At 45.7% G+C, this 27,984-nt stretch overlaps 1 protein-coding gene across 1 annotated transcript in view; it reads left to right on the forward strand.

The window, feature by feature from the left end:
* Positions 1-5,784: 5,784 nt before the first annotated feature.
* Positions 5,785-27,984, forward strand: part of LOC142817625 (uncharacterized) — a 75,816-nt gene continuing 53,616 nt past the window's right edge. The window contains exons 1-2 of the mRNA XM_075894679.1: positions 5,785-5,943; positions 24,843-25,081. Coding sequence (XP_075750794.1) covers positions 5,785-5,943; positions 24,843-25,081 — 398 coding nt within the window. The remainder of the gene's footprint in view (positions 5,944-24,842; positions 25,082-27,984) is intronic.

A 27,984-nucleotide genomic window follows, 5' to 3' on the forward strand; every position in this document is an offset into this window, starting at 1 on the left:
TGGAGCTGGCGGCAAAGTTTTTGGTGGGTGGGCTTGGCTGCATTGTGGTGGTCAGCCCGGACCACAATGCAACACGGAGTGACGGCCTGGGGGAAGCGTCTCTGGTGGACGGCACTGGCTGCCTCGAGCAGGTCGCTCTTTTGCACACCACGATGTCTCTTGAAAAAGTGCTGTGGACTCAGGCGGCCGGCACTGGCTGCCCCTTTGCGGCCGACGCTCTCGGCCATGCTGCGATTTGGCCCGGGTATCTGCCAGAAGTAGATCTGGTGGTCGATACTGGCTGCATCTCGGAGGTCGGCCTCGACCACGCTGGAACTGGGTGCCGGAGTCTGCCACGACTCTATCGGGAGGTCGAGACTGGCTGCATCGTTGGGGTTGGTCTCGGCCATGCAAAGGCTCTCTGTGGGAAGCAGCTAAACATGCAACTGACACCGCGCTTCGGACGGGCCGCGAAATCAGCGGCTGACGTAAAACGCCGGACGAGGGTTGCCGAAAGCGTATCCCAAAAGACGCGCGAGGTGCCTTGGCTGGTGTAGAGAGTGGGTACACAACTTCTGTGATGTGTGGCAGAAAACATAATTCACGGCCGGTCTTGGCATCTGTGGCAGGACATTCTGTGAAGCTGTCATCCTATTGGCTGCGTCTGTGGGGTCCCTCTCGTGGACGCGATGACTCGCCTTGCGGAGCTGTCGAACACTCTGGTCGGTGACCATGACTATCTTGTGGCGCTCGCAGCATGTTTAGCAGGCAATTCCAAAGGTACAGTTTGGGGCACTGGTCTTTTTTGCCGTCGGCGTTCTGGACAGGCTGCCATGCCCGCGCATCAAGATTTGACGCAGGAGCCTCTGCGCCGCCATCTCTATCTTTTCTTGTTACAGAGGGTCCAGGGTGTCCAGCTACCCTGTGCCCCTCTGTATCTCCCCCCACAAAAGAGGACGGGGTGGCCGATGGCTGACACGAATTTGGGTCCGGTACCAGCGACGAAACTAGAAGCTCATGTGAACTGGAGTGCTCAGCTGGATCCTCGAGATGGAACCCTTCTTGAACTCCATCCTCGATACCGGTCAGGTTAGACTGGGTGGTGGAAGGGAGATCGGAGAGTGTCCGGCCGAAGGCAGCTATGAGCTTGGAGCTCCACTTCACCCAGGACTGCTGCTTGAAGCCTTCATACCGGTGCCACGCCGCTGCACCTTCCCGAAGACGGTCTACAGCCACGGTCCATTTCTGAGATTCCGTCCAGGCCTCGCGCATTGCTATCGCATTGACGGTTGCCACCCAGCTGTCGGCGTCGTTCCGGACCCCGTGGAATTCCGGTAGTTCGCAGACGGCTGGTGATTGTGAGGTAGCTTTTGGCAACGCAGAGATCACCGACGCGAAGCAGTCGAGCTGGTGTGAGAGCTCGATCAGAGAAGACCGAAGCTCCCTGTGTTGCTCCGGTGTGCTTGCCTCAAGGTCGTATGAGGCAGCTACATCCAACACTGCGTTAATGTCACACAATGCTGACAACAATGTAGGAGCTCGCTCGGCCATCAACGCTGTCAGTTTGTTAGTCTCGGCGCGGAGCAGTGCGATGGTACGCCACAGTTCCACGGCACTGTCGCACGAGGCTTCCGAACCGCTTTGGTTTGTGTCCGTGAAGCACGTGGTTCTAGTAGTACTCACGGTGGTGACACGCACGTCCAAGGAAGCATGAACAGCGTTTCTTGGCGCCTCATGTGTTGGAAGAGTTCCCGACAGGGAGTGCAGGCCGTGGGAAGCTTGAACAGCATTCCATAAGGACAGGAGCCCCTGCGTATTACGGCCGCGAAGTGGTAGCATAGTGCTCATTGGGTGATGCGCTGGTACCACAGAGGAGACATGGACACCGTCTACTGATTGTTCGATGGGCTGCTGAAGCGGCGGCTGGGTTGTTGACTCCATCGCACAAGAAGCGCGAACGGCGTTCCTGGATGGAGAAGCCCGCACTGCCGACGAACCACGAATACACATACCGGTTCCTTCCCGCAGAGGGCTCATTTGTCGGCTTGCGCTGACGGTAGAATCCATAGCCAAGGACGCGTGGACGGCGTCCCTTGTGAAATGCCAAATGGTACCGCTAACGTGTACTGCAGCCGCCGAGGAGGCCTTGACGCCATCCCCGAACGGTGGTGGCAGTGGCGGCAGGTGAAAAGCTGCCGAGGAGGCCCTGACGCTGTCCTCAAGCGGCGCTTATCGCGGCTGTCTTGGATGACGAAGCCGGGACGTAAGACTTCTTCTTCGTCGACTGCGCCATTGTCATGTACTGGACAGAGAACAAGAGACAACACCCGATCCTGGGCCAGCTGTTCTTATTCTTACTTCGTTCTTCTCTTCCTTGCTCTAGCTATCCGTGCGCCCCAGTGTCTTTCTTGGTCATGACACTTTATATATATATATATATATATATATATATATATATATATATATATATATATATATATATATATATATATATGTGTGTGTGTGTGTGTGTGTGTGTGTGTGTGTGTGTGTGTGTGTATTTATATACATAATGAGGACTGTTGATACGTCATCTTAATATAGGCGTAACGTTACGAGGTTTCATAATGCTTTACATGAACTTCCACGTCATGATTATCATATTTGCATGTGTCATTGATGTTCACCATCTGAAAAAGTTATGGAAGTGCAGCAAACAGCCTGCACGCTTATGCGTTGGCCGACTTTTTTTACTGGTTTTGATTAGTGGTGCATGTACGGGATCAACGCAACTTTATTGCGCTTACGTTTCTTCCTGCGATCAGCACTTTCTACACTTCTGCAATGCACTTCACAAACTTTCCCAGCTCGCCAGACCGACAAGTGCAAACAATAAGCCTAAGCACTCCTGCAATGTCAGGCATAAATTCCAGTTTGTCCGATGTGTCACGAATATAGTGTACAGGATTTCACTGACATGCGGGGCATGCTACATCGGGCAGACTGATAGGTGCCTCATTGAGCACCTGCGTCAACACACACGTAATGTTCAGAGTGGTAATGAAGGCATGTTGGCTCAGCTTTTCAGTAGGTGTGGTTTCATGCGCTGTTTGAAATACAGGTTTAATTTATAGACACAGACATTATCACAAATACATGATTATTGAAGCAAAGAGAATGGCTCGGGAACCTGACAATCGCGTGAGCAAACCATCGGTTGCTCTCCTAAATAAAGAATTTCATTATCTGGCAAATGACGCATGTGTGTAATGACTCTGATATTATGCCTCGTGCTTCAGGTGTATGAAGTTCGAAGTTTGTTCAAATGCTACTTTCCTTTCTTCTGTTTTTTTTGTCTGGTCGTCATATATAAAAGCAGTGTGGAATAAATAAACTTTCAGTTAATAGTCTGTGCTTGGCCTTGTCTTTTTCCGTCCCTGTTTTCTACCGCGTAGTATCTCAGATCATGAATCACGAAGTGACCTAATCGTCCACTTTGACCACCGCAAGAGCAGCAAGACCATGAAATGCAAATAATGACATTCATGACATCCATGTAAGAATTTTCTTGGTAATATTAGTCGATTGTGCTTGTTTTACAGTCATATTACGCCATAGCAATTTCGGTATTGATGCCATTGCCGAAACGGCCAGGTGAGCTAAACGTCATAGGTGGCTAGACAGATGATAGATAGATATGCTCAGTGGCTTTGAAGTTGTCCTAGAAAAGTTTCGTGTTTAAAAAGATTCCGCCACGCAGAATTGAACATCTGACCTATTGCGTTTGAGTGCGTGGTGTTAGCCATGGAGCAACGAAGGAGTACCTCCTTTATTGTTGAAACCAAAAGCTATTCAATATCTACCAGTTACCGCTCGCAATGCCGATTTCAGGCAGTGATGTTCCGTGCAGGAAATGTTCCCTTTTTCAGAAAATTTTCGCCTGTCACTTTGAGCCAAAGGGAAATAGAGACTCTTCGTGACATTGCACGCAAATTCAGGAATGGTTAAACTCTCCTATGACAACCGATAATTAGCAGTCACAGCGCACCTTCATCTGCAGTAATCGGTTCTGTCGCATGCACCTCACAAGCGTAGCTCTCGAGATTTGTTTCTGCTATTTACACGAAGCGATTTGTGCTTTTGTTGTACAACAAAAGTCATGCTTTTGTTGTGCGTCAGTGAAAGGGCTAGTCATGATTTCAAAAGTCGCCAGTACGTTAGACGCTTGTAATTCTAGTACAGCTTGCAGTGGTGGTCTGGTGGCTAACGTACTCGGATGCTGACCCGCAGATTTCGGGATCCAATCCCGGCTGCGGCGGCTGCATTTTCGATGGAGGCAGAAATGCTGTAGGCCCGTGTGCTCCGATATGGGTGCACGTAAAAGAACCCCAGGTAGTCGAAATCTCCAGAGCCCTCCACTACGGCATTTCTCATATTCATATGGTGCTTTTGGAACGTTAAACCCCGCATATCATTGTAGTTATGGTATGTGTGTGCGTGGATTGGGGCGGAAATGAGTACTGTTGTGCCGGGAAATATGCTGGAAATTTTTTCAACGTTTGCGGGAAAAAATTCTGAAATATAGAATTTTTTTGTCTGAATGCAATACGGAACATCACTGATTTCAGGGGAACTATCTTGTGTTCAGTATTATCAGCGAGAAGGCGGAATGAGTGCGCGTCGCCAACGAAGAGGCAACGCGTGCTCATGCGTTCACCTTCGACGCTTACTCTGCCCCGCGCTGGGGGGGGGGGGGGGGGGGGAGGTGGACGCTCACGCGGGCGTGGGGTTATCTCAGGTTGGGGAAAATCGTATGCATTGGGCTTTTACCAGCATGGTTTTGTTGTAGTTATCAGGCACACAAAGGCCACGTCACTCGCTGCACAGTCTCCGCTTAGGAAAAGGGCGCGCTTTTCAGACACAGCGAAGCAACAACTGAGATGCTTATTCGTGTTGATCTGTACCTCTGAGTACGTTTAGTGCGTCATTTGTGCGTGAGAAACGCGTGGCTTGTTTTAATCTGCTTCCAATTTTTCAGGTGATATTCCAATTTGTTGCCATCGCATTCATTGCTTCGTTTTTGTGGCAAAGCTTTGAGATTTTTTTTCTTAATGGGGGCAAGTCCACCAAATAAACGAATTCTCTTATAACTTTACGAGCCTTCTGGTCTGCTGCCTGCAGCCTGCCGTTACTTTTTTGTTACATCTATATATTTATGATAATATCTGTATCACGATGCCAAATAGAATTCATGCTCAAAGTTCCATCATAATCAGAGAATTAAAAAAAATTGCCAGAGCTCCCCTCGCAACATGCCATGCCGATTTTCGAGACGTGACTGTAAGGCTGCTGATGCCATTGCCACTCGAAAGAAAACGTGGCTTCGAATAGTGGTCTGGAAGATCCGTTTTCATCCCTGCACCCAATGAATGCAAGTTTTATCAGAATGTGATGTCATTTTTGCCATGACTTTAGCGGCATCCCAATCACCTTTTGCACAATAATTTTCTCGCTTAGTAAGAGCCCTCTCTTCGTGGTAAGTGTAATAATTTTAGCATTCTGAAATAGTAATTTACTATTACAAAAGTAATTTCTTTTCTTCACCTAAGCATACTACATACTATTTAGTTTAATTTCTTTATATTGAGAAGGTAATTTCAATGCGCCACAGCGAAGCACATTACGCAGCTTATAGCCCTTAGCATTGCAAGGAAGCTAGAGTTACCTGCCTTTGTGGCCTTATGTTTTGCGCTTCTAACAGAAACGCACTGTTCCAACAGGACAGGACCACGTCATCTGAGTGGAAGGTGCCGTACAAGGGGAGCTATGCGGCTGGTGCTGTTTGTGCTAATGTTCCTTCTGGCGACCGACGCCGTGTTGCTTCCCATCACCATCAAGATTATTGTGCCCAAGTTCATAAAGCCCTTTCGCCTGGGAATACCACTGACGGCACTGTTCACATTCAAGGCAGTCAAGTACGCAAAGGCAAGATGACTTCCCACTTATGCAGTGCTGGTGTGTCCCAATGTGGGTTCTTTATGAAAATTAACTGACTTTTGAAGCACACTGGGGAATGTTCATTGTCATTTATTGTTCGCTGGTAATATGCATCACAGCATACGAAAAGACTGCAGGCACATACGTTCACATGCAGGCAATGCAGGCATATGCAGACACATGCAGGCAAACAAGCCATGTCTTACAATTTAACCTATGAACACGTTAAACACGTCAACGTGCGCTTTTGAAAGTTGGAACTGACTAAATAATCTAAATGATTGCAAAATAAGATAAAGCTTTAAAAATTCTGTGGAATTAAAAAGCACTTATATTAATTGGGTGAAAAAAAAAGCTAATCTAATAGCTGCTAGAGCCCAGCAACGCGCTTCTCATCATCAAAATTTCGCTGGCACGTTGAACTTTCCGGTTCGCCGACAATGACAACTGGACGAGACAGTAAGAAGATTGCCTATAGTAACGTTCCAGGCGCGTGACGTTCAATACTTTTTTGTTGCAAGAGTAGCGGCTTTTCCTCGATACTTTAGAGAGTATACACGTAGCGTCACTGTGGGGATTGAGGATGACGGGTGAACCCGTAGCAGGCCAAGAACTACAGGATGAAACCATGCTCGCGGGCAAGTGTCCAGAGAAAATCCTCATCAGTGTAAGAAAAGGACTGGTGGCGGCCATCGTCATGGGTCTTAGAACGTTGTTGTGGTGCCAGAGCGCGGAATAGGGTAGTGAAATAGGCTTACTAAATACGAGTCATTTCTACGTGTTCTGCAAGCACTTTTCTGTTTTACGCTTATCTATCTATCTATCTATCTATCTATCTATCTATCTATCTATCTATCTATCTATCTATCTATCTATCTATCTATCTATCTATCTATCTATCTATCTATCTATCTATCTATCTATCTATCTATCTATCTATCTATCTATCTATCTGTCTATCTATCTATCTATCTATCTGTCTATCTATCTGTCTATCTATCTGTCTGTCTGTCTGTCTGTCTGTCTGTCTGTCTGTCTGTCTGTCTGTCTGTCTGTCTGTCTGTCTGTCTGTCCATCAAAGTCTGGGTGCTTTCATGATCACCTCTTTACTTGAGCTCGATAAAGATTAGTATGTTATGCATAGAGGATTTGACGAATGCGTTCTGTGTCTAGTCATGACAATATTAACGTGCAAATCCCGTCACGTCCGTCCGCAAACTAATTTCTCTGAACACGTGTGGCTCATACCCGTATACTACAGGCTGCAGTATACATGTTTGTGACACAGGTGCTCAACAATTTATATTTATTCATTTATTTATTTATTTACATTTCACCTAAATCGCCGTAAGGCATTACGTAGGGGAGGTACACATAATAATTTGACTACGTAGTTTTCAATCGAAACCCTAGATACAACAAATACAACAGCACTCAAAATATTTTAAGATAACAAACAAAAACACTCGAATATTCGTGAGCGAAAACAACGTCACAGTCATGCATTTGTAAACACCCACACGCTTCGAGAGAACAAACCATTCTTAGTAGCAGTGATATAGTAGGCGTTGTTACAAGGAAGAAAAAAAGGATTCATTATCAGTTTCATTGACGAGATCATCCGGTAGACGGTTCCATTCCTGTATTGGTTTTACGAAAAAAGAATTACCAAAAGGGTTGGTTTTGTAGTGGTATTCTAATATTTTTCGTGAATGGTCTTAACGATCAGAGACGTATGTTGGTGTGAACAGATAATCAAGTGGGTTAATGGCATTTTCATTATAATATATACATTGAAGAAATTTAGGCCACAGTTTCTGCCCCCTTACCATCAGTGTCTCCCATTTCAATGCTCGTTTCACTTCTGTGATGCTTGCAAAGGAATTATAGTTGTTGCTAACAAATCTGGCTGCTTGGTTTTGAACTTTTTCCAGTGCGTCAATCAAGTATTGCTGATGGGTATCCCAGATTACGCAAGCATAATCTAGAACAGGCCTTACATACATGAGATAAAGGATTTTTTTCATGGTCTGTGAAGCTTGCCTAAAATTTCTGCGTAAGAAGTATAGCATCCAACCTGCCTTGGTCACAGTTATGTCAATGTGTTTATTCCACTTGAAGTTGTCAGAAAAATAGACGCCCAGATACTTGTAATAGGATTCATTGCTAATTATTGAATTATTTATTTCGCATTTGGCATCTAGTTTGCTAATCCGGTTGGTGAATGATACACAGAAACATTTACGGACGTTTATACTCATTTTTCATTTTTGGCACCACGTTGATATTTGGTACAGATCATGCTGCAGAATTTCAGCATCCTTGTGCGATTTATTCACGCTAAATACTACACAAGCATCTGCGAGTAACTTAATGGGAGAGGTAATAACATCAACCATGCTATTATTATACATCAGGAAAAGCAAAGGTCCTAATACACTCCCCTTTGGTACACCGGACGTAACGGTTACCGCAGATGATTTTGAGCCGTTAAGCACTACGTTCTGCTGTCGATTGGTTAGATAGTTCTTTACGCAATTGATCGCCCAATTGATTGAGTAGTCGCCACAAGAGACGCAAAGACGTCAACTTTATTATTAATACTTCGACAGTTCAAGAGAAGCAGTGGTATGCGCTCGCACGTGTTTGAAGTATCAATTTTCCCAGTTCTGCGATAACTGACGTCACGTCAGTCGGCTTCTTGAGATCGCGCATGTCCATGAAGTGAGATGGGTTGGTTCAATTCACTGTCCCACACGACGTCTTTCCGTTGATAACAAGCTTATCATAGTTAAGGCGCACTCGGCATCCCTTGCTATCGCTCTTTTCCCTGGCAGAATTCCAAAGAAGCCATCGTTTTTCGCGAACAACATGACTGAAGTCTTCGGATACACTAGAACAGGTGTTCTTAAATTTGTAAGCATTACGCATAACACCTTCCCTGGCTTTCCACCCTGAAAAAGTTGCCACGATAGGCCTAATGCGCCCCTCTGTAAAGGCCCCCAGCCGGTGAGCTCTTTCTATCGAAGTGTTACTAAGCTTGAGCATGTCACTGCAAATCTCTTCAACCAGGCTCTCAGATTTTTTTCATGTTTCTTTGCGCTCATTGTCTGGCACACCAAAGAAAACGAAGTTTAACCAGCGGCTCCTGTTTTCGAGATCGTCAATCTTAGCCTCTATCTTTCTTTCAGATATTTCAACAATCTTAATGCGCTCCTCGATTACATTTGATTTTGCTATCACGCTGTATATTTTCTGTTCCAGCTCGGCTTGCTTCGTCACTATTTCTGCAAGTTTAGTAAGCATGGTTTTCTGACTGCTTTGTACATCCAAAAGTATCTTCTCAATAGTCGCCACCTGCTCTTTTTCGGTTGAGTTCATAGGGCCTAGGTTTAGCTCTACATCCCCTGAGAGTAGCAATAGAGCCTCCCCCAACAAAGAACAATCCTTGCAGATTAGCACCCAAACAGAGTCAACCAAGTATTTGCAAACGGTGTCAATGAACAAGCACAACTTTTGTCTATTGATGGGGTACGACACTCTTACAAGCATCACATTAGTCGTGCGATAACATTTTGCGTAATTCAAATAACAAACCTGATACATGAAGGAACGTAAGTTCGTGCCCAGAAGAAGAGTGCCGCACCCCAGTCGACGGCGGCCGAGTTTCTCCCTTTTATCGGCCTCGTAAGGCGGATACGGAAGGGCTCCCCGCCACGCAGTCACGTGGCCTGTCCGCAGTTCAGGCAAGGTATCAGGCGTGTCAGCTCGCATCAGTAGATGGCAAGGAGGGGCGCACTGCACATCCGCCATAGCTGCCATCCATGGCTGTGTGGTAGACTCAGCAGCCGCTCCGCCGATGAACGCCGCAGCCACAAGGGTACCGGGCAGCACCTGATTCATGAATCAACGTAAGTTCGTGCCCAGAAGAAGAGTGCCGCACCCATATCCATTCAGAAGCTGCGAAGACAGACATTGTTTACGAGTGTGAAATATCTATTAGGCTTGATTGAATTATCCCGATTGATTAGGCTTGTCTTTTATCTAGTTGGTTTGAATTCATGATAATCTTCCTGTTCTGTATCATCTTTTTCGATGCATATATTTCCCACTCCACAAAATAGCTTTGTTTGGAAGTGAGCCATTTTTTTTCTCTACTCTGTTTCTCTTTTCCATTGTTCGCGCGCTGAAAAAAACTTGCAAATAACACATTGGTAATATAAATGGGAGAACACCAAGAAAAACTGACAATGGCGCAGCTGGCCTGACAAATGCAAAGAATAGAAATCGGACACCGAGCAAGAATCGAATCCAAGCAATCACGTTTTCTAACCACAGAGCCACGTCGGGTGTCGAAACTGCTCTAAAAAAGACTTTATGCAGCATAATGTTGGTGAAAAGCCAGTTTTGTTTGCAGGGCTGTTTCAAAAAGTTTTATATCAGTACGTGGTCGTAACGTTGATGAAGGTAACAGTAGGCGTGCCAAAGGAGAAGCTCTTTATTTTGCTGAAATTTTGGCCCTAAAACTTAAGGTCCGGCTATAGTAATACACACTGCAACTGAGAACGGTGAGTGGCCATCTATAATTTAATCCGGGACGATAAGCATCGGCGTTTATACACGTGGCAGCGAACACTATCACAGGCGGCCGCGTTCATTGGAGAAAGAACTCAGCTCTGTGTGTTTGCGTGCCCAATCCTAACTGATTATGCCAAGTTAACCGGCAATGATCACAGGCTTTGTGGTACGGTTGCGCAAGCATTATCTACACTTGCATAGGCGGGTGAATTAAACGTAAAAAGAAAGTGGCATGTGTGGCAATATGTGCTTATTTCATGCAGAAATCATGTCAGGTTAACGCCAGTTGTATAATTACGTGTCATGCATTGTAGTTGGTTTACATGGCCCAATCCAGGGCTACCATTTTCGCAAGCGCGATCGCTACATGTCAGCTTACCACTTCTGGTGTTAGTAATACCAATGTTTCTGTACGCATCCTTATGCAACTGTGAACAACTGGTTATATGAAACATATGTGGCTGTTGAATATATGTATGTGCGTACAACATTTGTACATAACCTTAGCGCCATGTCACAAGAATTTATTTATTAAATAAATAAATATTATTATCATTTATTAAAAAAACTACAACCCGTACACTATAACTCCACATGCTGCGAATTTAATTTATTCCCGTAGTGCTGGGTATCTGACGAATTTTGTGAAAGTGGCATCGGAACTTGAAAACCGGCCTTTCTACTTCTATCGCCCAAGGCAGCACGTTGTCAAGACCTTTTGCTGTGGAGATGATAAGAATGCTTGTATATTGTTGTATCATTTTTCTCGCTATATTGAACGTAGGTGTTGCACTCCAGTACTTCATTCCTCTTCTCGTGCTTGAATTCAACGTACAAGTGAAACAAAAACCAAGAAAGCAGTTTTGTTTGTACGTTCTACGAGGCCGTTAGTCCGCGCGTGTTGTGCGGATGGAGACAGGATACGCCAGGCACGCACGCATGATCATTTCGATGACGTCGATAGGTTTCCCGGTAAAATGACAAAACCCTGAGGAGCACGGCGTATAATTGTCAAGTGAAGCATAAATTGTGACGCAAGCAAGGCCATAGCCGCATATTTGACCACAGTTTGTGCGTTGTGCATCACGTGGTCGAGACTATCTATCCATTGTTCGATAGTTTCGACGCCTCGATGGAAGAGTAAAAAGGGTAAACAGGATATAAAAGCCCTACGTATATAGTCTTTGCGATACAGTTCGGAAGTGTTTCTAACGAACGACCTATTTTTGATCAGGACGGCTTGAGGGGCTGCTTGATTCAATCCATGTAGATAAATATTTGTGCAAAGCTTGAAAAGACACCAAGCGCTAATGAACCTTAACCATCAAAAAACGCACTTGTGCACCATAAAGTGACATTCAAAATTCACCTATATAGCTATCAGGTTTTGTTGTGATGATCAAACTTTCCAAATTTTCCCTAACACACGTGCTCGTGCTACGCCTCAGCGTCTTGATTTGCTGAAATTGTGCCTCACAGGGTGCGCAGTGAACGGGTGAAAGATCCATTGCATTATTTTAGGCAGAGAGCTGGGATCAGGAGCACGGTCGTTTACACAGTGACCTGTCTGGCCAGACAGGGAAAGCGGATTCTCGTATAGACAACTCGCACATCGCATTGCATCATTGGCTTGGCACAAATCTGGCCAGAAAGACTATCCTTACAAAAATGAACCTTGAGTTTCAATTGACAACGAACCGAGGCCTTTTGGCTCAATAGATGGTCAATTAAACGGCATCTTCTGATGAGTGCACTCAATAAAAGTTTATTGGAGATGATGTATGAAAAAGTCTATTCATCTCACTCCTTACATTTTTAGTTGACACGCGTTAAGAAATGTTCAATTGAACCGCAGTCACTACAATTTTAATTGACATGCATTAAGAAATGTTCAACTGAACCACAGTCACTACATAATTAATTGACATACGTTAAGAAACGTTAAACGAAACCGCCGTCACTACATGTTTAATTGACCTAGTACTGATCACTCTCACTGAGGGATAGCTGAAGATGGATGTTGACACCTATAGCTACATCAATATTGGGGGCTCAACGCATAAAACGTGTGTGTGTGTGTGTGTGTGTGTGTTGTGTGTGTGTGTGTGTGTGTGTGCGTGTGTGTGTATGCGTGTTCTGCAGTTTTATTTCGGGTATATTTCTGCAAGATCCATTCGTCATTATGGGCCCTGCATCATGCATACAGTTGCAGCACTCCGGGAAGCAGCAATGTATAACATAAAACTGTGCGCAAGGAAATGTTTTCAGGTAATAGCTGTCCAACGCACATGTTTCTGAATTGCGAGCACGGATATTTATCTAATACACGCTAGCGTGTAGCAGTCAAGAGAGATTTTTTTCATAGACGCGAAAAAAAACTTGCCTTCTCGGATTAGCAAAAGTGTTGTTCATTCGTTGTTTATAGGGATGCAGATTCTGTACATTGAGAAACAGGGCCTTTATAATTATTCCTATTACTTTATTTTCTTTATATTTATTTATTCAATAAAAGCATGGTAAACACACGGAGAAGACGTATCGTGGTAGCTGTTCTCCGCGAAAACATTGCAGATTCGCCGCGTCTTTCAAAGGTCGGGCCCTTTTTCCCCTGTTGCCGACTCGTGTGCGGGAGATTAGTGGGCTGTGGAATGCGCACTCCATTGTTCGAAATCTCACCGGTCTGACAGTTTTTTTTTTGCTTTCTTTTTTTAGCAAGTCTAGAGCGGGGGGGTTGCCCGTGCAGAGAGGAACCACGGGGAGTTGGCGATCACTGAACAGGTGAAAAGGAGCCTGAGCCCTTTTGCTGTTGCGATAAAGAAAGTAGAACGAGAAAAAATAATTTGTATAGTGTGACGGTACCACTTGAGTCGACGGTACGAAAATAGGCTGCTCACTTTCGTATGCTGGCTCACTTTCGTCGGAAAAGGTGTGCACATCTGCCTTTTGGTAAGCGCCTTCACTGCCCGCCGCGAGGAACCTTGGAATATGGAGTTTATGTAGCAAGGCTACCTCCTCGCTCCATTTTTAAAAACGAAGCATTTATTAGCAAACTTCGGCGACTTTGAGCGTATCTATCTACCTAGCCGCCTACGACTTTTAGCTCTCCTGGCCGTTTCGACAGTTGCATCGATACGAAACATGCTATGGCATAACATCACTGTATGAATAACAAATTTGACAAGTCATAACATGAAAATCATGATACATGCCATTAATCTCATGATTTATATATCATGGTCCTGCAGCTCTTGCGGTGGTTTCATTCACATGGCATGTTGCAAAACTGATATGGTATGGCATGATTGCATGGAGAACGCAAGCGACAGACTTTAACATGAAAATCATCACATGCGTGTCATGTAACAACATGAATACATGCCATGGTCATGATGCGCTCGCGGCCGTTTTGCTAGCTTCACCTATGCCAAATTTGGTATTAAGGGACAAGAATTAATGACGAAGGTATGATACAGGCGAAAACAGGATAAAGACGAGATGCGTCTCATATAACATGAGTACATGCTACGCTCTTGATGTGCTCGCAGCCGTTTCGCTAGTTTCACATGTACCAAATTCGGTATTACGAGACGTGAGTGGACGACATAGGTAAATGACACATCTATACATGATAAACATGAGATGCGGGTCATATGACACCAAGACTACATGCCACACTCATGATGCGCTCATGGCCATTTCGCTAGCTTCATATATGCCAAATTTTGTATTACGTGACACCAATAGGTGACGAACATATGTAAATGTGCAAACATAATTATCATGAGATGCGTGTCATGTAAGAACATGACTACATGCCAAGGCACCAATGCATTTCGACGTGAGGCGGTGCGCGCGCTCACCGGCGTTTATTTCGTTGCGTCACGCCGGCGTTGCCTCGCCAGGCGCCGGTGCTGCCATATACTCGCAGGCACGCGCTGCGCTGCGTTGCTTTGACGCATGAGCGTTTCAGCGCGTCTGGCATCCCTCCTTCACGTAAAAAGGGAGACGCAGTGTTTTCGGGTAACACATCAGCACGAAAGGCGGCGTGTCGCACTTCGTGCCGGCTACCGTCAGGCTGCGCCGACGGACGCTGGTCACACCGGTCGCGCCTGGCGTCAGACTATGCAGTGCTCGCGTTTTGCTAACGTAGCATCGCTGTGCGCATGCGTCAATGCCCCTTCGGAGTATAATGGACCCTTCATGATGCGCTCGTTGGCATTTCGCTAGCTCCAAATATACCAAATTAGGTGTTACGTGACGTCAATAGATGATGACATATATGACTGGTGCAAACATGATAATGCTCACACACATGTCTTGTAAGAACATGACAACATACCACTCTCATAGCGCGCTTGCGGGCGTTCCACTAGCTCCACATATACTAAATTTGGTATCACGTGACGTCAATAGATGAAGATAAAGGGTACATCCAAACATGTTAAATATGACACGGAAGCCAAGTATGGCATCATTTACCTCCGCCTCGTAACTTTGTGCTAATTTTAAAGTGACATATCAACCTTTCTCGTTTGTGCTTCGCACATCGCCGATTCGCACTGTACGTTGGATGTGCCAATTTTTTCCAGACAGCTTGCAGCTTCATTACCATAGTGTCATCCCAGCCGAGGTTTTCCCTCCAGAGATCTTGTAAGACACCTTCGCTCTTAGTAAAAAGGGTGACAGAAATCCCAAACGGTCGTAGGTCCTTGCAACAGTCAGGAGCACAAAGCGTTTGGTAATTCGATGCTCCTTCATAAACTGTAGAATATCCTGGGGCCAAAACGAAAAGGTATCCGTCTGCTTGTTCCAATAGAGTTCCAGGACTTTCAGAGGTCCAGAAAGGGAGCAAAGTAATTTTTCGGCAGAACTGATTTCTTGTTCGAAGACGGCAGCTGCAACAGGGTCGTTGCTGACCCGTTCAAAAATGTTCATCGAAGCATCCATGAATATTTCAATAATCTCTTTGTGTATTTGAAGAGCTTGTTCAATGGTGTTAGCACCAATAAGAAGATCATTCATACACATGGAGTCTTGCAATAGCCGGGCTGTCGAAGGAAAGCAATTTTCTTCGGACCTGAAGTGGTGCTTCAAGGTAGCAGTCAATAGGAAATGACTTGAAGTAGCTCCAAAGGGCACTCTAGTCATTCTCAAAACTTCTATTTCCGGCAGTGGTCAGTCTACTTGCGTTGAAGTCTCTGCCGGAAATAGAAGCGCGTCTTTGCCGGGTTCTTGCAGGCCATTTTGAAGGAACATCTTCTCAACATCAGCATGCATCGCTATCTCGTAGCGTTGGAAACGAAGCAGTAGCTTCACAACGTCGGGATTCAGATTTGCCAAGCTTCTAGATTGTCGTCTAGGGACTTCATCCCGGATTCGTGAGACGAAGCGTCGAACACGATGCGTGACTTTGTACAAGATTGGTTCTCACGTATGACGGCTCATTGTGGCATATAATACCGGGGTCCAAATGGTTGGTCTTCTTTTGTAGGCACTTTTTCAGCACTTCCTTCTTCGAGGTACAATCGAATAGTTGCATCGTATCACTTTAAGAGCGATTTGATGCACTGCCCTTGTTAAGCTTCTTCATAAAAATTTGTAGACGTTGGAGTGCAAATGTGTGGTTTTCATCCAGGTCAACCCTTTCCTTCCTCGGTAGCGCTGCTTCATATCAATTGTCTTCTTTTTGATCTTGTTCTAAAATTTTGCCACCATCGATTCCGAGACGGTCATTCCTTCGTTTTCGGCCTGCATACTGGTGCTTTCTAGATCCCAAAAACGAGTCAAAAGTTTCAAGATATCTTTCTCGGTCTCCGTGGATTGTAGAACTGCAATACTGGCACACTGCATAACACCGGCGGCAGGAGACAATGATCCTTGTACAATCCATCCCAGTTTCGTCTTGACAGCTTTCAGCTTTTCGAACACAGGCTTCACGGTACCAGTTTCTATATCGCAATAGTAGCCTGATCTAATAAGAACCGCAATCTGTTTGCATTCTACTCCTTGTTTAGAGAGAGCTCGCGTATTCAAGAGCAGCTTGTTCATTTTTTTCCTATAACGTTTTCTTTTGGGTACCGGAATGCATTCAGTGCATGTCGTGCCCACCACCAGCACCTCTATTGAAATCGGAAACTTCTGGTTTGCAGGAAGAATCAATACGCGTACCTTCTTCATGGTTTTCCGTGTGTTATCGCCCCGGAACACACTGACGGTCAACGTTTCCTCTTCTATTAGTTCGCAGCCAAGTCTTCCATAAGCTTCGGTTGTAATAAATCTGCACTGACTTCCGCCATCAAAAATGACTCGGTTGCTACCGGGTGATATGGCGCCCAATACGGTGGGCTGTCAGACTCTGCAGCATTACGACTGACCTTGCCTGCTCGTACTGTAGATTGACCGATGCAGATATCACCTTCTTGTCGTATTTGATGTCGTTGGATGCGCAAACTGATGTTGCGTGCCTTCTGGCGCACTGCCACATTTTAACCATATTCTGTAATATTTTGCCATGTAACCCTGTTTTAGGCAACAAAAGCATCATCCCGCTTTGATGAGCATCTCTTTTTTGTTTGAGAAATCGATATTCTTCGTATCAGAGACTTCGACAAAATGCTTTTCAGGTAGGCAGAACAGGTATTGTTGTGGACTTCTTGTTCAGCTTTGAAGAGCAGCTGTTGTGGAAACGTCACGTGGATGACTGGCCTTTATTCCTCCTTTGTCTGGGGCGTGACGAGTTCTCGTGACGTCTTGTTCAGCAACAGCTTCGCGACGAGTGAGTTGAACGTTGAATAATTCCAGAAGCATTCGAAGATCATTCTCTTCTGGAACTGTTACACGGTTTGAATTGCTTTGCGTATTCGAAAATGATGCAACCGGTGAGCATGCCTTGCGCATCTCGTGGAAACGGAGCACCATGTCTGTCGGTAGAAATTTTAGCAGGATTTCTCGAAGCATGGAGCAATAGGTTGTCGAGTTCATGCCAAGCATCTTGAGGCTTCGAATAAGAACCTGTATCTTGTCATAAAGTCGCCTCAGCTGACGAGCGTCTGCTGACGACGGCAACAGCTTTAGATCCAGTAAACCATGCAAATGGTCCTGCACAATGATCGGTTCTTTTTGGAAAGCTTCTTTAAATTTCAATAGCGTCTTTATGGCACTCTTCTGTAGCTTGTAATCCCAATATGGCCGACGTGGCCGCTCCGGTAACCAAGCTGTTCAATTAGTTGAACTTGTCAGGTGTGCTTAACTCGGTGTTGTTGTGGACTGCTGACGTAAACTGCGTCCTAAATCTCGGCCACAGTCTGCGGTTATCATTAAGTTTCATGAGTTTCAGTTGAGAAGCTTGCTTTTGTCAGATGACGAGTAGACGTTCTTAAAGCGCGGTGCTGCAGGCGCCAGACATTCATTCAGCTTGACTCGTAAATTCGCTGTGAGAGTAACAACCTTGTCCCAGTATTCTGTACCGTGTAACGTCTTGCTGTGCAACAGGTCTTCTAGCGTCTCTTCAAAAATTGCCACATCCACTTTCTCTATCTGACCATAAAATGAGCTTATTCGGTCAAAAATACACTTACTGCTGTTGCCATGACGCCTTGATTTCCTCGCAAGTGGTCTTTCGCCACGGACAAGAAGTCATCCGGTTTGGATCGCAAGCTGTGGAGTCGTCTAAGATATCGTTTCCTTTCTGCCGCCCGCAGTGTATGTATCTCGCCAAAATCGTAGGCGCCGTCTTCTGATGTGTTGCGGCTCCTAACGTCGATGATGTTGGTGTCGTCAAAGATCCCGGGTTTTTACCATGTGTTGGACCTGTGAGTCTTGATGCTGCGGTGCGGCTCACATCGAGCAAAAGCACATCTTGCAAGATGAAAGGCTTCAATGAAACTCAAGAAGAAAGAAGAAGAAAAGGGTGAGCCGGCGTTGCCACGAAGCCAAGCGTCAGCTCGTGAGGAGGCTCAATAATGATGATCGCTGCTCTTCTGCTGCGAGGAATGAATAAAGGGAAGTCAGAACAGTAGTTACTTCGCTGTGTCTGAAAAGCGCGTCATTTTCTCAAACGGAGGCTATGCAACGATCGCAGTGAACTTTATGCACCCCGTAACTACAACAGAATCGCTTGAGTGCAAGCCCAACGCCAGCCAAGACGTATGATACTCCCCACCTGAAGATAAGGGCGCGCGACATATCATCCTCTCCCCTCTTCTCCGTGGGCCGATGTACGCGTGAAAGATGAGAACCGCTGCGCGCTCATTGCGTCATCTTGCTGATAATGCTGAAAAAACGTGAGCCCCCCCCCCCCTCCTGAGATGCCCGGCAACATTGGTAAGTGGTTAATATAAATAGCTTGCCGTCTCACCATTCAAAGGGTGCCCCTCAGTGGCTCAGTGGTTAACGCCCAGCATTCACGTCGCGGAGGTCCCACTCTCAAGACCAAGCGCCAGAGTCCTTTCTGTATTTTTTCTTTTTTGCGTTTTTATATATGTATATATGTATACATATACGGTGAGCATGGGGACATCCACGTCGACGCCGACAACGGCGGCAAAATCCAGCTGAGAGTGTCCATATAATTGCTATCACAATAAAATCAATTCTCAGATACAGCAGAAAAAACAACGCACAAACCTGCGCACCCGGCAATAATAAAAAACAATTCAATACAACGCACACAGCACTCAGACACATTCAAAACAACGAGCATAAACAACAACTCACGCCGAAATGCAGCCTTACGCATTAACTTACCAAGACACTCATAGACTAAAATGCTCGTCAAACGTATGCAGTCCAAATTTCATGGAACAAAACTTGCATGCTTCTCTTCAACGAAACACTCACTCAAAGTCCAGCACTGGTTGCCGTTCCGCTGCGTCTGATGTCTCTCTTTCAGGAAACTTTCGCGTCGTCAACTGACCACTCTTTAATAACAAAGCTGCTTCGCCGAAGACACACTGGCCACTCACGTGCTGCTACCACATGACACGTCTTCGTCCACTGGTAGAAAACACACACTCAGTCTATCACCGGCTTTTAAAAAAACCTTCAATCACTGGCGAAAAACCCTTTTCATCTCTTCCTCGGCACCCTCAGCTGTTGTCGGCGGCTATACACTATAGCCGCTGACAACTTTATGTGGCAATGAAAGGAAGGCTACAGAAGCAAAGTGGGCGTGTGTCACCGCTGAAGAACATGTCCCGCAAATGCGTGTGTTCTCCGCATGGACATAATAAAAACAATATCACTTTATTTCTTTGGGATGCTGTTTAAATAGTGATTTTGCACGAACCACGGAGATCATAAATATTATGGACCATCTACCCGAAAAGATTGCTGAAAGAATGCGAAGCAGCAGCGGTGCGCACGGCGTTCACCCGGTTGAAATGGGCGTCGACGCAGTGCTGGGGGGATGGTTAGAAGCAAAACTCGATGTAGCCTTTACTAGAGTAAACGTTTGTTCGTAAAGCAAACACATGCGAGGTGGTTTGGGTTGCGTGTTTCATTGCAGAAAAAGACTGTTTGCTCGGTGTGTGCTCGAACGTTATGAGTGGTGGAGAGGGTGAAACGAGAAAGATGACGCGCTGCGAGAGGTGGCAGGCTAGAAAAAGAGTGAGGTCAACGCGCGCGCACTGCGAGAGAAGGCGTGACCTGTTTGGTGCCAAACCAACACCTGCGGTCCGGGAAGTGCGGTGCGGATGGAGGGACAGCGTTAGACAGGCTATTCAAAGAGCTGTATCACATCTAATATTTGTTTTGCTTCATGAAGCGTTATTTCACGTTTTTGCGCGCATGATAACGTCGCATGTTTTAGGTGCACCACACAGTCAAAATGGCGTCTTCGTCTTAAGGTGAGTGCTCGCCACTCTCCAGCTATTCCGACGAATCGCTGAAGGAGCTTGTGTCGAATTCCACTCGCTAGTAGCTGTGCAAGCAGACGTAGTAACTTCTATGCAGTGGTATTATTCAAACACAATTGGCATTGGAAAAGCCTGGCGAGCCAGACGTTTTCACGAAGGACTACATGGGCAGTAGCTCCACCGCCGTATAGCTTTACCTTCATTGCCCCAAAAAGTTCCCCCCGATTGTCCTCCGCTTGGCTCTAAATATTACCAGGCTTTTCGGTGGCACACCACACAGCCAAGGCTGTGAAAAGGGCAGAACCTCTCTCGTATTGGGACGGAACTCTGCAGAACTACGCCCTTTTCCTTCGAGATGCTTCTTGAGTTTACTCGGCATTCCGTTCATGATTTCGTCAGTGCGGCGACGGCTGTTTCCAGTGAAGAATGGAGGTGGGCGGGTGCCGTCTTCTGCTGCTTGTTTCTTTGTTGCGCCAGCTTTTGAAACGTCTTCTGGGTGCCTGGTTTTCACGTAGCCGTTAGAAATTGGAGCCACGCGCTTTCTTGAACACTCGTTTGTGACACTGCCCCCCACTTCCCGAATATTATTCTAAAATATTTAAAACACACAAATGAGCGCGAACACCACACAGCAACAGTCTTTAACATAGTCCACCACTGATGATGTGTCACAGTCACAATAGAACGCTCAATACAATTCACATTGAGATACTATATTACAAGAGAAAAATAACCAAACTAACATGAATACAGCACTACGTCACGCATTTCAAACGATGCAAACGTACAACGGTACGCCTTTACAACGCTTATGCAATCTTATCAAAAACATCACGTCACCACAACACGCACTCACTCGACTTGTGAGTGATGTTGACTCACAAGTCAAGTGACGTTGACTCACTGACTCAACAGGATATTGGCAACAACACAACACATTGAGGTTTAACACTGCCAAACACAAGCAAATCCTACCCCAACTGCTATCCCTTGTACATCGCGCTGCGCTTGAGTCATTTCTTGCGGCGCTCACTCGACCTCTTCTTGTTTTTCGTTCGCGTATTTCCGCGAGCAACCTCGGAAGATGGTGTCGCATAACTGCTGTTTGTCGCCGCTGACACAACACATTCGACACTGACAGGGCGTCATAGCGATCGACCTATCTTTGCTGGTTCTTCGCCAGCTAGTGCACGACGTGGCGTGGAGCCTGACTGAACAACTTCGCCTCTATTTCGCTCGTCGTTGACGGTGGTTGTTTAGCTGCGGCTTCATCTGTACAGCATGTTTTATCATCTGACACAATGACCTCACGATTGTACTTTTCACTTCGGCTTCCTGTAGAGCTCGGGTGAAAATTTTCACGGAATTTTCCTCCACTGTATGTCGCGGATCCTGCATTCACGAGGGCTCCTTTTTTTAGTCCTCCCCCCCCCCACACGTATTGGATCATTCGGCCTTCACGCTTCGCCGATGTTTCCTATGAATAGGTCGTACACGAGGGTCGTCATGCGCGGGGCAACAACTTTCATGCTGAAATAAGGTGTTCAAGTCTCAAACTAAGCTTAGAAAAGCATCCGAACTGAACCATCAAGTACATAAACAGGCACGGTTTTGCCTCTTTGCTTGCTGTTCCCTACTATACTTCTGGAATTATAACAGTATTGCTTCTGGTGTCTCCTTAAACATTATTATGCGTCACCGCGACCACCGCAATTTTTTCCCGTTTATGAGCTCCGAAAATCCGTCACTGATGTCTTCATCATCTTTTCGTGGTGCATGCACACAGACTACTTGGTGGGTTTTACTCGCTTCGTAACGACATGCATCGGCCTTGTGCCCAATATGTCCCTATTTAAAAGATTTTGTTACACTAGGACGCGTAAATTTATTTCGAAAACTGTTAGCGCGATGGCCCACTCGGTTGCAGAGAAAGCATCGCGTAACACTCTTAGATGCATGCTTGTTTTCTTCAGGTGCCGATTCTCTTGAATCTTAGAGGCTCTAGTTCTTGACCTTGAACAATTTTTTTTCCACCTTGTGCATCGAAAGTTTGACAGACCCATTCAAGCCTGCCTTCAAGTGATTAGGCTCTCATCTCTTTCAAGTACAGTGACAGGCTCGGGTGGCAGCTGATCAGAAATTGCCCTCTAATAAGGATCTCTTAAGCTCACCGTACTCCTGTGCTGTCGCTGAAAGCTCGATCCATCTCTGAAAATAACGGCCAAGTCGGACGGCATACTGTGTAGCCGTCTAACCATCAGCTCGCTTTCGAATTCAATATCTGTCTCATAAACCTTCTACAGTGAGTCTTAATCGCTCAGCAGAGCAGCTTTTACTTTTGCATAGTTAGCTGCATCAGTTGGCATTAACCTACAATACACACTTAGCACTTTGCCGCTTCAGCAACTACTCAAAGCAGTTGCCCACTGATCTTACCGATTTTGGCTTCTACCAATCGTGTGAAATATGTGGAGGTACGCATCGCGGTAGCCTTTCCTCTCATAGAACTCCGCAAGCAGTTTGGTTCGGTTCAAACGGAAGCTATTGTCTTTTTCGTGGCTCTCGACGCTAGCCTAGAAGGGAGAGTAGAAACTTAGGCAAGTCGCTAGCCTAGAAGGGAGAGTAGAAACTTAGGCAAGTTGAGAAGTCATAACTGAATGTATGAACCATGCAACCTAGAAGTAGTTACAACGTAAATACAGAGGCGAAAAAACAAGGATAAAAAAGAGCGCTGATTTTCGTACATTCAGTAGTCCCTAACAGAAGCTTCAATTCATTGTTGCAAACGGAGCCATTCGAATTCTTTCTCATTCTGCCACGGCCATACTTCTGAACCACCTAAGCTTCTTTTTCTTTTTTCGCCCTTTCAGCTCCCAGCCTTTCTTTTTCCAGCTCCAGTTTCGATAGCTGCTATATTTCTTCCTTCAACTGTCGGTCTTTTGCCTCCATTTCTTCTTTCACCATCTCAGCCACCAAACTTTGTATCTCAAGCTCAGCTGATTTTTACCGCTTTGGCCCTCTTACTGGCCCCCAACCTTCTTTCCAGCTTAGCTGCCTTTTCTTCTTGAGCCCTGTCTTTTCTATTTGTTTTTCCTTCTGGCTAACGCACTTCCGTAGTTCGGCCCCAGCAAGAACCATTTTCTCAACAAGAGCAACCAACTTTTCCGGATCTAGCTATGACGCCTCTCAAGTGAACTCTAGCTGCGTGCACAAAATATATGCCCAACCCTGTCTATCTCGCTAACGTGTGTACAGAGTGACAATCTGTACACTCTTTAGCGAGATAGACATAATTGGGCAGATATTCTGTGCACAAGGCTACAGTTTATTCGCGAAGACTCTGCACACTCGTTAACGAAAACGCTGTGCAACACACAAAACTTGTTCCGATAGCACTGACACGCTAAACATAAACAACCAGAAATAACCTCAGAAACTGGGTGAACCACCTGTGCACACCCCTTTTGTTTTTTTACCACCTAGAAGTTGAAGTATAGATTGTAAAGACACGAATGAAAAATACGTGTCTACTAACTTTGGCGTCTTAAAGGGTGATGTACGCGTATGTACTTCCGACGAAAGAAACGGACCACCATGCGGGTTTTCACCTGTGCTCACCGGCAGCCACTCGTTGCTTCCATCTGCCTCGTATCGGTGGTCGCCTTAGCGGTACATGCTTGACAAGGGTTGGCGCATGGCGCGGACAATTCGTGCTTTACACTACTCCAGCAGACATCGGCTTCTGTGGAACAAAATCTATGCGATGATTCTTTTCCCTGCCATGGGGACGCACTCACACTGGCCACTGGCCACTCGTTGCCGACGACTTAGTGAAGCCTCTTTTTTATCGCTTCGAAGTCTTGACTCGTCCCGTAGCAAAAGCCGCCGAAGTAACTGCAGCTTGCAGTCATGTGGTAAAAAACTTTGAAATGCAGGTTACAAACCACGGGATAGAAAACTGCCCCCAAGGTAAAACTGCATTTCGACATCCTTTACCTACGTGCTTCGCGGGTAGTGGCACAACTATGTAATGTACCACCTTTACTCCAACACGAGGTAGTAATTTTAAACGCGAGAGAGTCTTCAGAGGTCATGAGCCACAAAACCCCAAACTCGGATAGTTTTTGCTTACAATGCACCAATGACTCAAGGCCCTTTTGCTCTACATTTGGACACTGTACATCAAAAAGGTTCTGTCGTGGACGCCAGGTAATTGTAACGAGTCCCGTTAATAGAGAGGCAATCGCCGAGCAGATTCCAAGGGCTGGAGGCTCGGCTACCGGACATGTGCTTCTATGGTTTATCTATTTACTAGGCACTACACGCCCGATCGTATTATCTCCCATGGACTAATTACAGGTCATGAACACGCTTAGTATAAGTCCGCCACTAATGAAGGCTGCTCAAAAGCCCATGGTGCGTGATGTTATCACAGGATGCTCTTTTGCTTCGCAGCTGGCTTTCCTGACGAGTCTGTTCCGCAGAAAGCGGGACCTGTCGGCTCCGACGACTACGACACCACGCACGGTGATACTTCGCCACGACGAGGCTGACGCGCACATCGAGCAGCTATTCGAGGTTCTCGAGGCGAACGACCCGAGTGACTGTTTCAAGCGCGCCATCTGTGAGCAGGAGGCAGCCAAACACCAACGCAGTCTGAGTGACCTCGAGCAATTTTTTGTGGGATTATTTGGGTGAGACGCCCGTAAATATTCTTCACCTTTTACTGTGAGTGGCGTTTTTGCTGAATGCTAATGTTGTGGCAACCGCAAGAAATCCAAAGTTGCACAGAATATCCGAACCAAAGATTTGTTTCTTTAACCAGCAACTGATGATATTTTATGCAATTGAGTGATTTATTACTTCAGATTGAACAGATGATAGCGTGACTCCGTACTGTCAAACTTCTTGCTCAGGTTATCAAGGCTGGATAAGCGTTTAGCTCTTGAGAAGTGCACCAGTGTGAGTGTTTTGATATCCTTGGTTGACGTTGACCGGTTTGTGAGATGCCGAGAGTAGACCACGGCTTCTATAGCTCATGTAGACTTTTTACTAACTCCTAAAGCGGAATTTTTAGTTCGCCGCGAATCTTATGGAGAGTGGTCTTGAAATTTTTAGCAATCGCTGTCAAAAGCCCAGGCTCCCCTTTCTGCGACGAACTTTCAGTCAATTCTTTTTCAAGAGCCGTAGTTTTGGGGCTCTGCGCCAAACAATACTCCTGCTGAAGGGCAGACTACTTTGAACGCTCTCTGTAAAGTCGGCGCGTCGTTCGTATATATCACGTCACACGACTCACCACTTCATAAAAACCACTGAAACGTGAGCAGAAAGGTTTCTGATGATACTTTGGTGGCAGATTCAAAATGTACCACTCTTGTGGTGGCGCAAGTGAATTGTACAATGTAGGTCCTGATCAAGGTGTGGTTCTGGTGCAACTGCCTTTCAAATAGAGAGGTCCATCAAATTCAGTCCAACCATTTGAAAACGATCAGTTCGGCGCACTCGTTCACTTGATAGTGGTGCAGTAAGCACGCTGCTTGGCTTTAGAGGGCCCCGGACAACATCTGAAAGACAAAGAACGCGTGCGTTGTTTTCTCCCGTTGTTTACCGTCAATGTAGCGCAATTGGTAAAGCCAGAAGCTTGTTAACGTGACGTCACGAGAATATAGGATCTCTATTGTTCAATATACGAGAGTTACCTGTTGTGAATTTTCCTCTAATTTGCTTTGCCATGAAGGCGCATGCCAGTTCTGCCTTTTATCGCCTGGCCATAGCCTTTACTTCGCTGCGAATTCGAATGCGTAAATAGCAGCGTTGTAGTCAAAAATGGCGAAATTCTTAACAGCTTGGCGCTCGGTGCTCATATTCACGTGTTTTCTTAACAAATAAGTTACAAGCACCAAGCCGCGTTCGGGGAAGGGCAGTGAAGGTAGGAAGGTAACTACTGTCTCACCTTCGCACTCGTTTTGGTTTAGAGGCTGTTTAGGCATGTTTTGACGCAAGCATTGCAAGCTCCGAGGACGTTGTGTCTTTTAACCATACAGAGACGACTGGACACACCATGAACGCAGAGCGCAGAATAACTATTCAGTCCATTATTTTACGTCTAAAAGCGAGTTTACCCGATTCAACACCGACTAGCTAGTAGCTGCTCTGATAACCTTCTTCAGAGCTGGTCTTCTGCGGGGTCCCTCTTATGGTCATTTCACAGCGTTCAGGCGAAGTTGCAGTGTGGCGTAGAGCAAAAAATTGGCTTCCCACTGTTCCAAAAGGCGCCTGTTTCACACGCCATTTCTTCATTTGAGGCTTAGGATTACTCCCGGAGCGTACATCTTTGAACCACATGAACCTCGTGGCCCCTCTTGGTTCCACTTTTAAGCTGATCTGGAGAAGGAATATTTTAAAGTCGATATTCAGAGCAATATACTTGAGCCAAAAATACATGAAAGGAGTACTCGAGTCGGCTAGTATTGCTTGTCCCTTCTAGAAGCACTCATTGAGAGATAAGGACGCAAGATCGGCAGAGCATGCGTCCAAAACTATACTTCAACCAGAGCATTCGTCGGCTCGCTTCGAACAAATGGGTTATGCTGCATAAGCCGAACTGGTTGCTCCTCAACTTTATTAGGTCTGGAGTTTCCGTCTGCACCCCCTTCATCGAAAGACAAACACCTTTGTACTGGGAAACTTCCGGCAACAGACTTTGAATGAGCGGCACCGCCGACGCTTTCCGACACCTGCGGCAAAAGACAACACCGGGGAAATTTTCTCTGTTTATTTGTTTGTTTATCTACTTTACAATACTGCAGACCATCGTACCCTTACAAAAATGAAATTTGAGTTTCAATTGAACGCGCACCGAGGTCTTTTTTTGACTCAATAGATAGTCAATTAAACGGCATCTTCTGATGAGTGCACTCAATGAAAATATAATTGAGATTAGGTACAAACACGTCAATTTACTTGCACTCTTTACATTTTTAATTGACATGCTTTAAGAAACGTTCTATTGAACCGAATTAACTGCAGTTTTAATTGATTTGCGTTAACAAATATTCAACTGAACCGCAGTCACTACATATTTAGTTGACATGCGTTAAGAAACGTTAAACTGAGCCGCCGTCACTACACGTTTAATTGAAATAGTATTGATCACTCTCAGTGAGGGATAGCTGATGATGGATGTTGACACTTATAGCTACGTCAATATCAGGGGTCCTACGCACAAAACGTGTGTGGGCGTGTGCTGCAGTTTTATTGCGGGTATATTTCTCCAAGATGCATTCATCGTTATGGGCCGTTCATCATGCATACAGTTGCAGCACTCCGGGAAGCAGCAATGTATAACATGAAACTGTACGCAAGAAAATGTTTTCAGGCACCATCTGTCCGACGCACGCGTTCCTGAATTGTGCACACAGATATTTACCTCATACACACTTGCGTGTAGCCGTCAAGAGTGGTAGATGCATTTTCTTCATTGACGCGAAAAAAAAAATTGTCTTTTGGAATTAGCAAAAATATTGTTCATTCGTTGTTTATGGCGATGCATAATCTGTGCATTGAGAGACAGGGCCTTTATACTTGTTATAATTCA

The sequence above is a fragment of the Rhipicephalus microplus genome, chromosome 5 (assembly GCF_043290135.1).
Source record: "Rhipicephalus microplus isolate Deutch F79 chromosome 5, USDA_Rmic, whole genome shotgun sequence".
NCBI classification, from domain to species: domain Eukaryota; kingdom Metazoa; phylum Arthropoda; class Arachnida; order Ixodida; family Ixodidae; genus Rhipicephalus; species Rhipicephalus microplus.